The sequence below is a fragment of the Echiichthys vipera genome (assembly GCF_963691815.1).
Source record: "Echiichthys vipera genome assembly, chromosome: 3".
NCBI classification, from domain to species: Eukaryota; Metazoa; Chordata; class Actinopteri; order Perciformes; family Trachinidae; genus Echiichthys; species Echiichthys vipera.
The window spans coordinates 15,795,549-15,813,014 of record NC_139828.1 but is presented as its reverse complement, the minus strand read 5'-3'; the positions used below and the strand labels follow the sequence as shown (position 1 = coordinate 15,813,014).

General features: G+C 39.8%; 1 protein-coding gene across 9 annotated transcripts in view; it reads right to left on the bottom strand.

Annotated features, from left to right (window-relative positions):
• adgrl2a (adhesion G protein-coupled receptor L2a) overlaps positions 1-17,466 on the bottom strand; it is a 97,029-nt gene that overhangs the window by 59,558 nt on the left and 20,005 nt on the right. For all 9 annotated transcript variants that reach the window (XM_083940689.1, XM_083940697.1, XM_083940690.1 and 6 more), the window contains exon 2: positions 16,046-16,231. In XM_083940689.1, the coding sequence (XP_083796815.1) occupies positions 16,046-16,121 (76 nt within the window). In that variant the 5' untranslated portion in view covers positions 16,122-16,231. The remainder of the gene's footprint in view (positions 1-16,045; positions 16,232-17,466) is intronic.

Here is a 17,466-nt window from a genome sequence, read left to right as displayed (position 1 = left end):
CAGTGTGCTGAATGAAGAAATACTGAACATCGCTTTTCCTTTGCCCTTCTAATGATAAGTCTTCTAAAATCACATACTGGAGCACTTGTTGATGTACTGTGTTTCAGTAGCCTTTTTGCTGCCAAGCTATCTAGGAATGGGCAAAGGCTGCTGACCAATCAAAATGGTGCCACACATAGAGCACACCAGTGCATGCTTGCAAAAATGGAGGGATGTTTTACCTGTCTTCATCTTAGGTTGTCTCACACACACGTATAAACACAGACTGAAAGGGAAACTCGGCACCCTCCTCTTTGCAGGTAGCACAAACTTCAGACACATATGAGATGATATTCTGCTAGCTTTGATGTACTTTGACTCTGTGATATTTAGTCCAAACCAATGACAAGGGCTGTAAATAGATGCTTATTAATCGAACACCTAAAAGGAGGAGTTTTACATTCTCTGCAATAATTAAACGCCAGGGAGCAAAGGATCTAGGCATAGTCAATTAAATATTATGTGGAATGCTGAATCTTGTGACCATGGCAACATGGTGCAGCAGAGAAATTACTGGTCAGATCAGTATCATGGCCACGCTGACACTAATCAGGCATTCTGGTCACCCATCCCATCCCCACCCACCACTTCTAGAAAAACATTTCCTCTTCATCAGCTATGTAGCGAGCATTGAGCTGAGCAATGATCAGTGCCATTGCACAATATCAAAGCAGTCGGTGCCTTATTCTTTTTTTTCCACCCACAGACTGCAATTACATTTTTGGGATAGAACTGCATATTTCCCAACCACCATGTTGAAATTTGAATTAGAGCCAATTTTTTGTTTTGTCTGCAAGAAAGCAGCTGTTTGGTTTCTTTAAAGGTCCCATATCATGCTCACTTTCAGGTTCATAGTTGTATTTTGGGTTTCTACCCAACATGTTTACATGCTTTAATGCTCTAAATGGCGGCTGCACCTGTATCCACCCACTGTCTGAGATGCTCTGTTGTAGCGCCTGTCTCTTTACGCCCCCTCTCCCAAAAAAGCCCAGTCTGGTATGGATTTCTTGGGCGTCCTTGTCATCGCATCCGGGGTTATGATGGAGTAACATGGCGATGTCTATCATGACAAATAACCAATTAAAGCTTCTAAACCAAAAACTACATAGTCTAACATGTTCAAGCAGCATTATGATTTGGAATTCGGGAGAAATTAACAACTGCGGCCAAGATTACAGGTTCCCCCTGACGTTAGCTACATAGCTACATGTAGCAGACATAAACACTGCAGTAACATGCCTGGAGCAGATGACCATATAAAGAAGTCTCACACAAGCTCACATAAGCGTGAGCCAAGAGTAGTGTTCAGAATGATCTTAAATCTGAGATTTTTGCTCATAGGGATTACTTTTACATATGTTATCATCTTTATTTTAAGCTTTGGCCACGTTTAATATGAACAGCCGGCATCGTAACATTTTATATATATATATATATATATATATATATATATATATATATATATATATATAGAGAGAGAGAGAGAGAGAGAGAGAGAGAGAGAGAGAGAGAGAGAGAGAGAGAGAGAGAGAGAGAGAGAGAGAGAGAGAGAGAAAATAAGCATAATAGGTCCCCTTTAAAGCATATGATCACTCAACCTTTTTACACATGCTTATTGTAAATGCTGTTATCACATGGTAGTAATTGACATTGATTGGTGCAAGGGACCTCTATTTCCATGGGTTATAGCACTTTATTATACCAATGAAGAATCTCTATTTAAAGCTTCCCAGGCTGGCATTTACTATCATGTGTAACCTTTGTGATTACATTAGGCACATACAGAATCTGCAGCTGAAGAACTGTGAGAAACTCCCATATGTAAAGTGGACCCATTATGCGCCATCTCTTTGGTGCTGTAATGTTTTAATTCATTTTTTTCCCCACAGATGAGCCAAATCAATCGGAAAGTGACCATCTGGTAGGATATGAGTGCCACTGAAGCAGAGTTAATGAACAAAATGTCTTCCTATTTCACACAAACGAGGAGTCATTAGGATTTTCATCAGCCATGTAGGGACCTACTCCCATGTAGTCCCACGAAACCAGACATTGCCATGATGAAACCCAAAGGGACATACATATTACAGTCATAAAGAATATGTATACTCAGCTAAAGTGCAGCTTTGAAAAGAGACTTATGTTTAATGAGGGAAACAAACTTCTTTTTCAATAAAAACAAAAGTATTCCACTATTGCTGAGCCCTGATTATGCAGCATAAATGACACAGGGACTATTCTGCTTTTCACCAAGACTATCTTGCCTCCAGTTAATAGTTTTCATATTAAAATGACCCTTTGTAACTTGAGTTAAACATACTTCCAGAGTCAGTCCAGGGGCAAAACAAAGGCTGATCAAAAGGCCTATTCAGTCTTTCACGCTGTCATCATTGTGGCCAGAGCACAAAAGAGGTCTCCAGATTATTTTGATGTGAAACCAGATAATTTTTTCTGTCGAGAGCCAATGAGAAATGTGACAGGGACGCTCCCGATGCTTGTCGTCGACCGTTAATGCAACCCTTTGATTTTCCTCGCTGTTGTGATGAGAGCTAAACAGCTGCTTGTAAATGAGCTAGCATCTCTGCTCTGCCCGCCATTATTTTGTACTCCTGAGCTGACAAGGTCGCTTGCTGGAGGGATTTGGGGTGAAAGAAAAGTGTGGCCTATAGCATTAACTTGGAGCCACAGGAATCGCAGCTCGAGTCCTCCAGGCTCTGCCCCCCTGCCCCGAACCCCCTACTCTCTGTTGTACAAGCAAAGGAAGTCTGTAAAGAAAAAGAAACCTTTAAGTCAAGACTCTTCCCACAGTGCTGATTCTATAATCCAGAGATATCCTTTACAACAGCATGTATTCTTAAGAAATCAGGTCCAGACAGAGGAGGAGAAGAAAGAAAATATTGCATATATCCTGCAAACAGCAGGGTATGAGTGCTGACTTTGTGTGGCCATTCAGAAAAATAATTACACTACCGGTTTAACAGACATTGTTTTTATGAGTTTCTCAACATTAACTTTAACTGAAGACTTTGTTTTTATTTTTTTCCAACTCTGTGTGTTGAAAGCTGATGTCATTTTTGGGCATGCCTAACAGCAAACGACAGTCACTTATGTAGAGGTTTTTTCTCCTCTGTAATTCAGTCCATAACATCTGTAGATTATTAAACTCTTTGACAACTGATGTTGAAACTACGACTTATGTTGCACCGATTACACTGACACGACATCTTAGCTCATATTTATATCAGAGATGATCAGTGAAAACCAAAGTTATTCTGTACGGGGAAAAACAATGATTTTTCTTCTCTTCTTCTTTCATTCATCAGCAGTGTAACCAAACATTTGTATTACTGGCGGTTTCACAGTATATCACGGTATTTTCTTTGTTGCATGACTGGGCCTTGTTATAGGTTTATAGTGGTTTATTCCATGGTCAGGAGTACCTATAATATAAAAACAAACTGCTCCGTGGTGTCATTTTTTAAGTCGTTGCTGTTGGGTGGAAACTTTGTTTGTCCAAAACATTCATTTTTCAGGTTTTGCTGACAGTTTGGGGGATCCAGTGGTGTTACAAGACTTATTCAAACATTTTCATTTGTTAAAATTTTATAAAATGCACACATATGTAGGAGTGACAAGTAACACTGATTTATAAATAAAAATAAAAATTGCAAAATATGGAGATACAAGGTCGCCGCCAGACAGCAAGGAAATGTAAATGATTAGTGCTGCAAATCGTGGTGTGTATTGTTAAAGAGAGTTAGTTATGGGATAATTATTGTTGTGTTAATAGTAAGAATGCAGTTAATATATACACTCATAGCCCTGACTGTATCGCTCTTCATGGCAGAAAATATTACATCTATTTTGCTGCCTATTGAAAAGTTACAGAAATGGTTTCAGCTATGCACTGGTATGGCAGTACATGTAAAATTCACATCAAATCTGGAATTCAAAGCAGCACGATTCAAAAGGGAATTTGTACAAAGCCATAGTGGTCTAGCCTAAAAAAATATATTTAAAAAGAAAAATTGATCTAAAGGCATTTTTTTAAAAGAGACATAAAAAAGAAAAAGATCCTATATCATTATGTGGTGTCAAAATATGCAGAATGCTAGTTAATGTTGGGTCTTTGAAACCTACTTGCACAAAGAGAGCGAGACAGGAACAGAGAGAGATATTGGAGGAAGAAGAGGCAAAGAGCAGCAGGGGAACGAGCATTCCAACCTCATTTGTATTCTCCACCATCCAATTCACTCCAGTTCATTTACATCTCCGCTACTTCCATAGCAACAGCAGGGGGGCTATCAGGAGCATCTTTGATATAGGTACATGACTCTGAAAAAGATCTTGTCATTTCTCTCTGAAAAAAAGACTGTTCTTTTCCCTCTTTTGGTGTTAAAGTGGGCTTCTTTAAGCAGAAATGTACCCTGTCATATACCTTTTTTTACATTAACTCTATTCCTCATCCTCAACCAGCACTTGTAGATGCATAAGCCTGCACAGGAAAGCAATATGATCCTGTAGCTTAGTACTTGATGATTTTACTGTGTTCAGAAAAAAGAAAAACATGGACATGGAAATCTGGTAGCCAAGAAAGGTTTATGTTTTCTCTTTCTAATCCGGAAGAATTTGAACAAATACAAGGCATCAAGTGTTGCCGCCAGACAAAATTAAAATGCACCGCACCAGCAGGAAAACACAGCCTCATCAAATTCCATGTACACTTGTATGTAAATCAACCTTAAGGCTTAATTAAGCTCTATGGGGCTCATCAAGGTCATAAATCCCCTTTTTTCATAATGCATTATTGACTTCACATCATCTGCACATGTCGGCTGACTGCACTCGCACAAGCACACAATGTCATCTCACTGTCTAATATCGGATAGCCCTGGGGCCAGGCAGCATGCAAGTGTGTGTGTGTGTGTGTGTGTGTGTGTGTGTGTGTGTGTGTGTGTGTGTGTGTGTGTGTGTGTGTGTGTGTGTGTGTGTGTGTGTGTGTGTGTGTGTGTGTGTGTGTGTGCGTTTGTGTGTGTGTGTGTGTGTGTGCAGCAGTGGGTTTTTAGGTCACACAAAAAAGCAAGGACAACTTGGTAATGAAATGGCTGTGATGACCATCAAACAGTAAATTTTGTCCCTAATAAATGGCCACTGGTAGATTTGAGCCTTAAATCACAATCCATTTTAAGATGATCAAGAATAAGTCAAGGCTTGGTTCAATCCTAAAATTTCAGGAACTAAGCATCCTTAAACCTTACACTAAATTAAGAAAGGATATAGAATCTTTAACCTTAAAGTTTAAATTTGTGCAATTTAGGTGACTGCACTTAAATGGGGTTTGTTTGATTAGCTGTAGACTCATTCTATGAGTCATTGCTGAGGGGAATTTATATAGTGTAGCCCCTGTCAATAAGAGTCGCAGCGCTTATTTAGCAGAAAGTTCTTTAGACCTCATTACTCAGCTTGATCAGTGATATAATTACAGAAGGTATCAAATATTCAAGAGTTTAAAAGTGTTTTTTTGTCCCACAGACCTTTCCCTCTTTCACAGTTTCCATGACAAATGATAAAATGGAAACTGTGGACTCAGATACATTGAGTAGCCCAGACTTCCTTTTCTGCTCCAATGAAGCGTTTGATGCTCCGCCATTCAATAAGGAAGAATCTCCCAATGGGTCACCAGTGACAGTACACAGATGAGAAGGGTCCATCTGCTTGGTTTGCAGTCCCAAAGTGCACTTTCTCAAGCAGACCACAGCGGTGGTTTCCTGTTGCCGAGACTCAGCTCTCATGTCAATGCATTTGTGTCACATTATTCAGCTAGTGCTTAACTGACCCCCACCTAGCATTTAAATTCCCTGACCAACCGAGTGGTCATGCCCTGATGACACGACTGCTGCTCCAACTGAATTCTTTATGCAGTTCTTCATTCACACTAGACTGCAGACTTACTAGTTTTGGTGAATTGTTATTTGACACAATACTATTTTACTTAAACGCACTATCCTCATTGGCTTTTGTCTCTTCACCAGACCGACTCAAGGTTATGCATATATTCTGCATAGTACTTCTCTGACAAAAGCGACGCAAAGGAAACAATTTTTTTTTTCTTGGATGAAGGAATTTTTTTAAATAACATGATGGTTCTATTATCTTTAGATTTCCTGTGGTCCAAAGATTCAAGCTCATAATACTTAAAGAGAAAGTGGGCTAAACGAAAATTGAATTTTAGTCAACTGGATTTATTGGCTGATATTCATTATAATCCAGAGGCTGAATATTATCTTGATGACCTTCCATCTCATATGTATTTTTTTCCTTCAGTGGACTGATTGTTATAATATTCAAAGGAAGGTTTCCCCCCCAAGATTGTTTTTATTAGAAACTTTCAGATTTGGATTAACCTCATTTGAATCCAAGTCCACAGACTAAGCCTGCTTCACTCCTCCATCTGTTTCCAGCCCTCACTTGTCACAGCAGGGGCACTTTGAAGTTCTCATTTAAGGATTTATCAGATGTCTCTCATGCTTATCTGCCTTAATTATTGCTTGTTGGCTATTTAAAAATAATTTGGGGACTTGTGAGTCTGTGTGTTTGATGGAAATACATAGAATACAAGAGCAATTATTAAGCAAGAGGCAATGATCCAGCTGGGCTGAGTCGGTATTATGAAAGACAGCATTATAGACTAAGAGGGGTTGATTCAAAATGACTTAAATCATCTGATATTGATTTGTAACTACTCCACGGGGGAAATCTGTCTTTGATGACTATTTTCTCTGGCCCATCATTCACTTGAGAGGGGGGCTTAAAAGCAGAAGCTCACGCCCTTGACATACGGACACACTCAGGGGTCATTAAGACTCAGGGGGTCAGAAGCCGAGTCATACACGGTCGAGTTGTCTACAGGAGCACAAATGAGCCAACCAGGCGTGTGTTTTGTTTGATAGCAAGCAAACCTGCGCTTAATGACTTCTTCGCTCTAAATGATGTCAAAAACAGGGCAATGAGCTATAACTTAGCCTGGCTTTGGCCAAGCAAGTTCTGGACAATTTTCACTATAAAGAAAATGCTATGAGAAGTTTGAACAAACAGGAAAATACTGAATGTACCAGTTAAACTCTGTAAGTTAACAAGCTTCATGAATTGGCACTTAAAGTTCCTTCAAAAGGCTCTGGTTCTAAATCCTTTATATTTATGGGCGTAGTTTCACCACCCCTCGTTTACAGGAGCCTCTTCAGGATTTATAGCTGCTCTAAATCAGGACTGAAAGCAAGAGGACAAAGAGGATTCCACTAAGGGCAAGCAGGGATATCTTGCATCTGACTCTCGAGCGTCAACTGTAAAACCTGTGAAATCTTAAGCCTTTGGATATATTATGTTCTCTAAACAGAATCTGTCATTACTAGTTCTGCAATCAGTTTTCTTTGCATGACATCCAAACCATAACCACACTTTCCTGCGCTTCAGTGAACATGCCTTTCAACAGCATCCTCACAATGAAAACGTGATTACATAGCCCTTGAACACCTGCAGATTGTTGTTGTTTACATTAGGCATTTCAGCTGATATGGGACGGAAAACTCACAGGCATGAGTCAATGGCTTCATAAATAGCAGTTCTTATAAGACTACTTCAATGCATTCATCCCCCCGTTGCTCTTGTTGCTCAAATCAGAGGACAACATAGCTACATTGATAAAAATATGTAATTCACAGTATGACATGGCATGCATGGAGACAGTTAATTTACAACAGTTGGCATCAGTCTCTAATTCACAGAAAGAGCTGAGGCCTACGTAAGTAACGAGTGAATATCGCAGTGCTGCACTCCATATGACCAGAACGCTGAAGTCTAATCACCTTAAAATTCCACAGTATTACAGTAGCAAACAGGAAACCAAGCTACATTTGCCCTTTGACCAGCTGAGCTGGCTCATTTGTCTGGCGCGAGGTGCGCATGCTGGTTCCTGTTAGAAATACCATCTAGGCTGGATAATCAAAACCATTCTCCTAATCTGCTCCTTCCAGACTTCATCAGCAGTCCTTGCATGTCTGCAGTCCTTGATATCCATTGCACAGGCTCTAGACATACAAATATTACAGAACTTAGAAGCCTGTGCTATGTCTGCTATCATATGGGTATTTTTTTAATACACATGCCTTTTGAACTGCATATACCAAACTGGATCCTGCAGCAAGTTAAAAACACTTTCACAACGAGAAACAAATAAAGAACAAAGGCCCAAACAAAAGATGAACTAAAACTGGAGGCATATCTTTGACAAATTGAAGTCTGCTTATACAAAAATACCCTCATACTGCTAGTCACATCTGCCATGGCTCGATCAGAGGCAGTCAACAACAAGAACAACACAATAAATGTTCCATGAATAATAGGTCTTTGGTTATAGACCACTGCACTGGAGATTGATAAGTCATATTTGTTTTTCTTCCCGTATATGGGATTCAGAGACTTTATGGGTTATCCGAATATATTTTGTAGATTGTTTGGGATATACTTGTTAGGGGCCCGCATGTTTTTACCTGAGTAAGAACAAAGTGAGACAAAGTGAGACAAAGCATGACCGTAAAATACGAGGCAGATGACATGACATGTGGGTAGGTGACTAATCTAGGGTGCTTGAGATCCCACCCAGCAAGGGCCTCATGAGACCTGTGTGAATGCCCATCATCCATAAAGATCAGCACCGAGAATGATGGGAAAAGGTAGGTTTCACACTAAGTCTGAGGCTCTGTCACGCTGAACCACTCTTCTAGACAAGTCTGAAACCCAATTAAGGACCATGTTAGAGGTTGAGCGCCATGTCGAGCAACACAGTCATGTTGTTTTGTGTGAGAAGTCTGCAATACTCATGACCTCATTAAACAAATAGTCACATACTTAAAAGGAAAAACCACATACCACGAACCTTGAAATAAGTGAGAAGTTAAGTTATAAATGGGTATGACTTATAGTGCCCCTGCTACAGCTAACACGTGGAGGAGAGCAACTGGAGTTGAAACAAGGCACAGTGTCTCCTGTCTGAATTGCCGCATCGGTGTCACGGCCGAGATCCCAGCATGAGTTATGGACAGCAACAGCACACAACAAACTAATGATGCTTCTCAAGGTTATCTCTGCATAAATAACCATTAAGAAGAATGCCGATGCAGCAGCCCAAACCCACAGATGCCTAACATAGACCACTAGGATGGCGTTAAAAACCTTTGGCAAGGGCAGTGAGTTAATAATTACGAGCTTCATACATTCTGGGTTATTGGAACATCTTTTAACTGCTTTAGTAGCCAGGTGAAGGGAGGGTCTGTGTTTGGGTGAAGGCAGGGGGTGGCAAGATGTCAAGAGCTCCGCCATGCTCTTGCATGACAAACACAAACCTGGAGCCACCGGTGACAAAGCCTTAATCCAGAAAATCCCTCCTTCCTTTGCTGAAAATCCTAATGAGGATTTGAAGTGCTCGGCAGGGAGGAGACCCAGGGGCTGCGGTTACACCTTGCCACTGCTTGCTCTCCCAGTCATTGTCTCCTTATCTCCTTATTGGCCAAGCCTGGCTGGCGATGAAAGAGACATGACAGCATGGTGGGCCTTCGTACACAGGCCCCACGCCTGCCTGGCTCCATGGGAAGCCAGATTCCACAGTCTGCCGCAAACAACCAGGATGACAAGCGGGAAGTGGAAAGACAAAACCGACAGAAGTTGTTTACTAAAGACACACGATACAAAAGGAAAGATTCACCCCTTTAGCCTTAACTGTTTTAGTGCTGTTTCCAATACGAAATTAATTGGAAGCTGGAAAAACCTAGCCTAACCTAGGCAAATGTGTGTTTCATATAGTAATTAACTAATAAATTAGTTGTTTCTTTTAAAAAATTTGCTACAGGCCAACCAATGTACCTTAAATACCAAATTGAGTGGTCACTGCTGTGGGGTACCATGCTTTTCTACAGACACAACTCTGGCACAGATTAGTACTTAAAAAGAACAGGTCTACTACCCATGGTTCCACACTTGACAGAAAGTATTTCGATTTTTTATTCATAAGATGGCATGCAAGAAAAGCTGCTGAGAAAGAGGCCTCTAGTGGAGAGATAGAAAAGCAGATAATCAGTAAGAACTGATAGAGTATCTTTGCCTCTGAAGAATAGGCTTATGATGTCTTTACCTGATTGGATTTACCTGCTAGATACAAATCTCCTTTCCATGACCACTATCAGCCTGCCCTGATACAGTAACGTGTGGAATGAGCACAAGAAAAGTTCTCAGAATATGTTAAAAAAAATAAGAAACACTTTTCTGAAAGTCATATAAATATACTTTTATGGCTACATAAAAAGGCTAACTGGAGTTATAGGTGGCAACACAGCACTGGGAGGTGCTAGATCCTGTTCTTGTATGTTCTGTCTCACAATGAACCCTGGGCTTTTACTTCCAGTAATTACATTTCAGAACACCTCTATTTCACTCCATTCACTTTGAGATGAAGGCTTTAAGTCTCTTGTCTTTTCCTTTCACATGGTACAAAAAAGAGGACATTTAAAGGTGTCCTTCCCTGTTGCCCTTGAGAAATCTCAAGTACTTCAAACATTTAGCTTTGAGGAGAAACAATAGTGTGGTTTCAGGGTGCATGGAGGGCTAAGAAATTCTCTGAGTCAGACTTGTTCAAACAAGTTTTGCCACTGAAATGCAGCTTTTACATCATGGCCAACTCTTTATGTACACTTGACCTCATAGACACAACCACCACAGGCTGCGTAGTAATGGAATGACAACATGCTATCTGGAGAAAACAACTGTTGTTGACTCATTTCTCATATAGGGTCCGTATGACCTACATAACATTGCTTAGCTGTTTGTTCTTTTGCAGAGCACAGTCTTTTACATATCTTAAAGTTTAGACAGTGTAAAGCCAGTGATGCCACTTGATAAATAAGACTAGCTTTTTCATCAAGTGGATGATGTCACTTGGTCATATTTTTATGTCAAAACAGTGAAGTTGATCACAATAAAACAAGGTGTATCAACACTCCGGCTGGGCAATAATTCAGTATAATAATCTATCATCTTACAATGGAATAAAACCGTGATGAAATCATAAATCAAGAGAAACAATTATGTCACCTAAATTGATAATAACACGCGCATACTAACTCAAATCTCTCAGTGAACCTGATGTGAAATATTTGAAAGGGAATATAACAAACTTTTTCATCACACTTAACATTACCACTCAGTTCAATGCAATTAAAAAACTGGACTCAAACTGGAAACCTTCCAGTCACAAGCTTCTCCAACCTTCAAGCTCAATTACCCAGAATACAACAGTGCATACAGCTCAGGACAGTGTTTTCTGCATAATAATGAGAATAATTTGAATAGCTCCACTTTAAAATAAATTGCGAGTAGTGTTTTCAAAGCAGTGTGTCTTCATTCATTCATTAAGCTTTATTGTTCATCTGCATGTCTACAACCAAGAGTTTTGCTTATGGGAATACCCCAGTGTAGTCAAATCAAACCATTGTCTTGATCTGATTTCTCTACATTTGTGTGCATGCATGTAAACATAATCAATGCCCCCCCCCCCCCCCCCCTCATAATTTCACTTGAAATGTTCATTTTGCAGTTATTTATAAAATAAGAAAATAATCTTTACTGTTCTTCCTTTGTTTAGTATTTAATTCACACAGGAGTATACAAAAATAGGCTTTACCATTCGGTTATTTCATATTGACTATTTACTGATTGATTTAACTGGAAAGCATGTTGTATCATGATACATATATTGTTATTAAGACATTAAATCACCTACAGTATAATATGATTGCATATTTTAGCTGTATTGCCCAGCTCTAATCAACACCAGACACATTTTCTCCTGATATATTCTTGGCACTTTGTCTAGTATATTGCCAACTTCACCCTGCCTACCTCTTGACACAGAATCCTTTCTAATTCTGTCTCACCGTAATTCTGACTCTCACCGTCTTCTCTCTTTGAAGAGAGCGTGTGGCTGAGCTAGGTGTGAATTGTTATTCTGTCACTGATACAGACAAATCCCTTCAACCCCACCAGACTTGACTAAATTATTTTGGAAGACATGTGAGCCAATTTAACCATGTGTTGCAAGGGAAAACCACCACCGTTTTTACATTTTGCAAAACAACATTATTACTTCATAAATTACACCTTCATCTCATTTCTGGTGGGTTGCTATGGTGACATCCACAGAGGACACCAGTAGGACAAAAGGAAATAAACCTGCAGCTTCAAAAGAAGATCACTCTGATTGCTAGGGGGCAAACTTGTGTTGATGCAAAACAATATCAAAGCAGGTCAGAGTGTGGCATACTGATTAAAGTGATAGACAGGGATATCTGGTACTTCCTGGCCTGTTTCCCCAACCTTAAAATCCTTATCTGTGTAAAAAATTACTCAATAAATGAATGTTGTATAATGAGAATTAAAGAGGCACTCCAGCTATTCACTAGTTCACTTCCATACGTTTGAGAAGCCTGACACAGAATTAAAAAAGTTAAAGCTGATGCAGCAAAGGCAAAGATATCCTGTCTTTTAGTCACACACAGGATGCTTCTTCTTCCCTAGTGCAAGACGCTCCCTGCCTGCTAAATACCCATGTCTTTCAGATTACATCCACGCCACTATGTTTTCATTTTAAAATAGGGTTTTAAAAAGAAAAAGATGTCTGATCTCCATCCACACAAACGGAATAATCTCAATCCATACTAAAACACCTGATACATGCATATCACATGACTGGACGTTACAGTGTCAAAAGGAAGCAGATCATCAATTCTCTTTGGCTGAAAGTCATGGATGTATAAGATGAAAAGATGAAAGAGATTCCTTTGCTTGGACTGGCGACAAGGCGGCAAAGGTTCGTGGTGGTCTGATGCAGAGGTGGAGTGTTTACTGAAGATTTGGTCAGATGAGGATATTCAAAAAGAATTGGACAAAACAAAATCTTCAAGGGGTGATGACGAATAAGCAATAAGCAATCGTTCCCAGGCCCCCGATGAATGGAAGTAATGTGGGTGTGAGCGGGCCTGGGCCGTGGGCGAGGCGGGAGGGGAGACAATTGGATCATCTGGGCAAAGTGTGAGTGTGCCCTAAAATGCAACACGGGACTGTTCAAAAGAAAATGGTGTCAGCTGTGTTTCTAAAAGTCTCTATTTAAGGGACTCAGAAATGCCGAAGTAGTGTGGACGCAGGATGTAAATGTAGCGGAAGTTATTAGTTTGAAACAAAACCCTTATTAGTGTGGATGTAACCCCAAACTCCACACCCCCAGTCTGTAATGCAGACTTAACTCTGTTAAAGAAATTGTCAAGAAGAGAGTCTCATGAAAAGAAAGTAAGTCTCAAGCCTTAGCCGAAATAACCCTTGATGGCATCACCAGACTTTAGAAATTTCCCTCTAGAGCCACTGAGGACATGATGCAACTATTTTAACAGGCTAGGTAGTGCTCCATGTGATTATTAAACTGAGCATGACCCTTTAAAACTGGGAAATGTTTGAGTTGTATGATATTTAGTCGCATATCATTATGTCCATACTAATAATATTACCCTCCTGGGCTTTTGTAGGATTGTGGGCATACTTTAAGAGCACTGGCTCAAATGTATGTTCCAAGATCGTAAAACAATCATGATGTATAACACTACGCGTGCGTCTAAAAGTAATTATCATAGTTTTAGCAGTTGTACCAAGACTGTAAACAATGATGCACTTAAATTGAATCTGTTCATAAAAGGGATGAAAAAACAAACAAATGGTATCCCATGGTTGATCATTAGGATCAAAAGCTCTCTGCTCCAGGGCTCCTTTGATACAGTCTAGTTTCTAAAATGTATTTTTTATATATATAAAATACATTTTAGAAACTCATGTTACTGACTAGACTGCTAGGGTTGTGGATGCACACAAGCATTTTTTTTTTAGATGTGAATAAAATAATGAAAATGGGAGATGAAAAGCTTGGGATGGCAGCGAGTCAGATGAGCAAAAACAGATCACAGTCATACTTTTGGAACCGATGCGGTAAAATGTGGAGGATGAAACATGTATTGTATAGAAGGAGGTCAGAAAGTAACACAATCCCCCACAGCTACAGTTTCAATCTTGGCTGTGAGTATCAAACGTAAAAAAAACGAGGGGAAAAAGAACCAAACTTAAGACTATTTACAGCATTTCACTAACCCATTTAATTCAATTATAAAAATGCATTAAAAAGATATTAGGGGTAGACGCAGTTTAATGAAGCATGTTTACTTGAGGATATTGTTTGTAATGAACTGTTCCTGGGCTGAACTTCCTTTTTTGCGTTTACTCCTCCGTTCCCCTGATTTGGAATAAACATTGCCTCATGTCCTGCTTGTACCTGCACTCTGCAATGACAATAAAGTTCAATCTAATCTACAGTCAGTGCTTACTCCCATTGCTTGCCTGGGGAGTGGAGGGGAGTCACTTCTGAATCACATGTCACCTGTCAGCAGGAGTCTCATATCATCACCTTATCGTATCCCCTTTGGCAGATGCACCCTGACCAACTATTAGCAGAACTGTTGCCTCAATGGCCCACATTTCAAACATGACCCACTGAGGCTATTAAATCGAGCGATGTCCAGTTGCGTTATCAGCACACGAATAACCAGTGTACATTAATAGTCTGTGATATGTGTTTATAGGTATGTGTTTATAGGTATGTGTTTGCAGGCGTGTGACTACAGACAGAGATTGGTTCTGAGACTATGCTAAAACACTTGCGAGGGCGGAGGTTCATCTTAAAATGCCGTTTTAACAGGAAAAAGTAGTAGTGTGATGTTTGAAGTTTTTCTGGTGAAACCAGAAGCGCCGCAACCTGTGACAGGGGTGGGGTGGCGACTATCATTACTGACCCCCCAATAGGTTTTCTTCTATATCCTATCCTATATCTAGGCTTTTGAAATTGCAACCTCTTACCTTTGCATGATGTTTCTCAAATGATATGCAGATTTCAGACATAGATGGAATACTTCTGATTAAGTACAGCCAATTTTATGCGATTTTCTCTGACTCTCATCCAATAGAAACTACACACTCACACTTCTTATATTAAAAGATCAAATCTAAGCCAGATGATACATGAGAAACACATATGGTAACATATACCGTGGCAGTGGGACTCAATGTATATTCAGCATCTTGATAAATCATTACCCTCCAAACTTGAATCAATAATCCTACATTATTAAGCGTTTTAAAAATCAGTAAAGCACGTATAGTGAACAGTTGGCTAGAGCTTTAACAGTTTCCACCAACAAAACCAAACCCGCAGTGGCATTTTTGATATATTGCATTGCAAAGATGCCAACTTTAGTTTATTCTGTCTTCAAACATCTAAAGTAATGCACCTCTATTCACGTGATTAAACACTAACATGTAAACGTTGCAGTTTATTGGATATGGTTTGGATGCATAAATCTTGTAATTATGAGACAGCCGAGAGTGTTTTAATCAGAGCTAAATGCACTATGATTAAAACACATTCAAGCTTTATATTTTCTGAGGTGTGAAATCTGTGTGTGTCTGCCATCAGACAGAACATTTTAGCGAGGAATTTACAAATGGATCCAGTCTTCGATGCCACTGGGAACAACTGACGCTTTCAAGCAGAAAATCTCAGACAAATCACAATTTACCAACTAATGAAACCACTCAAGATTATCCCCCATCCACCTGAGCCCACTGTCCTCAGAGCTGCATTACTTACACAAGCACCGCCTGCACTCAGAGGAGCAGCTTTGGTATGAGTCACATCTCTATTCTCATGCTATATACCTAAATAAGACAATGGCAAAAAAATATTATCTGGCACTGGCTGTCATTAAGCCTGATGCAATACTCATTCAAAATATGCTATAAGAACATTGGCAAGAAAACAAATCAGTTTTTAAGAGAAAACAAAGATGACTCTTTGATGTGTACTTACCCTCTGTTGAGTGCACTTGGGCTAGTGTAATGAGGAACCAGCAGAAGGTGTGTAGTTTCCGCAGGGAGCATGCCATGGTGCCCGGTGTTGATGGTCTGCGGCAGGTTTGTGTTGTTACTAACGAGGTTCTGATTAAAAAAGTCCAAGCCAACTGGTCTCAGAGATGCTCATCATTGATCCTCTCACCTGTGGAGCAGACCAAGAGAGATGTTCAGTTCAGGGGTTAAAATATATCCCACGTGGTGAGCTGTGTCTCTGTGTGATTTCACAGAGGAATTCACCCTTTCACACTCTTGCCACAAGGCACTTGATGTGGCATTTACATTCCACTGCAGAAATGTGACAAACCTTAAGCTGTGAAATACTAAAAACCCATGCAAAGCCACTGAAATAAGCCCAGAAGGTCAATAATCCTGGGAAGGGAAATCCCTTAATGGCTTCTGAATGCTAACCATTTCACTGGCAGGAGGGGCGGGACCAAACAGATAAGAAGGCCCGCCCTGTCCACCTCCTTGTGATGCTAACCTTATCAGTGCTGTGTCAAATTGTATTTTCTACACCTGTTAAAAAGGAATATTTATACCTTTTTGGAGCATGTTAAGAAATTTTTGTTTTCCCACAACACAAAGTGACAAATCAGTAAGGATTTTAAAAGATGATGAATGACTTGACAGCTGAGACTTCTCATTCCCAAACATTTACTCTATTGCAGAACAAAAGCTTCCAACAGTAAAAAAAGAATTGTTGACTTTTCAGAAGAGTTGTATCAGGAACTGACCAATTGTAAATTGACACCGCATCAAAACTCTACAACCACATGGTGGAAATGTTAAATGAACAGACAATAACATTAAAAGCTAAAAATATCCAGGGTAATAGCTTGGTGAACATTAGCCAAAAAGCTTTTCATCCTGCTACAGTCATATTGTTTTGCATTAGCTTAGTTGGTGTCTGAGTAATAAATGGAAAAACTACTTTATAATAGAGGTTGATGTCTTGTTTGGTCATTTAGTTATTTTTAGGACGTCTACATGGCCAATTAAAAATCTACTACCATCTATTTGAATTAGCTGCATTTATATATATATATATATATATATATATATATATAACCTCCTACTACTAGCATTTCACTTCTATCACAGCAGTGGTTCAAATGTAACAAGACTTCTATGTGACTAATGCTTTGTGGCTCTTTCCACCCCCGCGCCTTAGACAAACAAACAAATAAAGCAACACTACCAGGCAAATGGTCATTTTGTTGTGACTGACCACAAACCACCTTATCTCTCCAGCCCCTTCCCTCCTCGCCCCCTCCCGCTCCCTTACATCTCTACAAACCAGAATTCTTCTCTCCCCACCTCGTCCATACCTGTCCCTCTAGTACCAGTCTGTTTGAATGTTTGTTTTTGCTCTTTCGC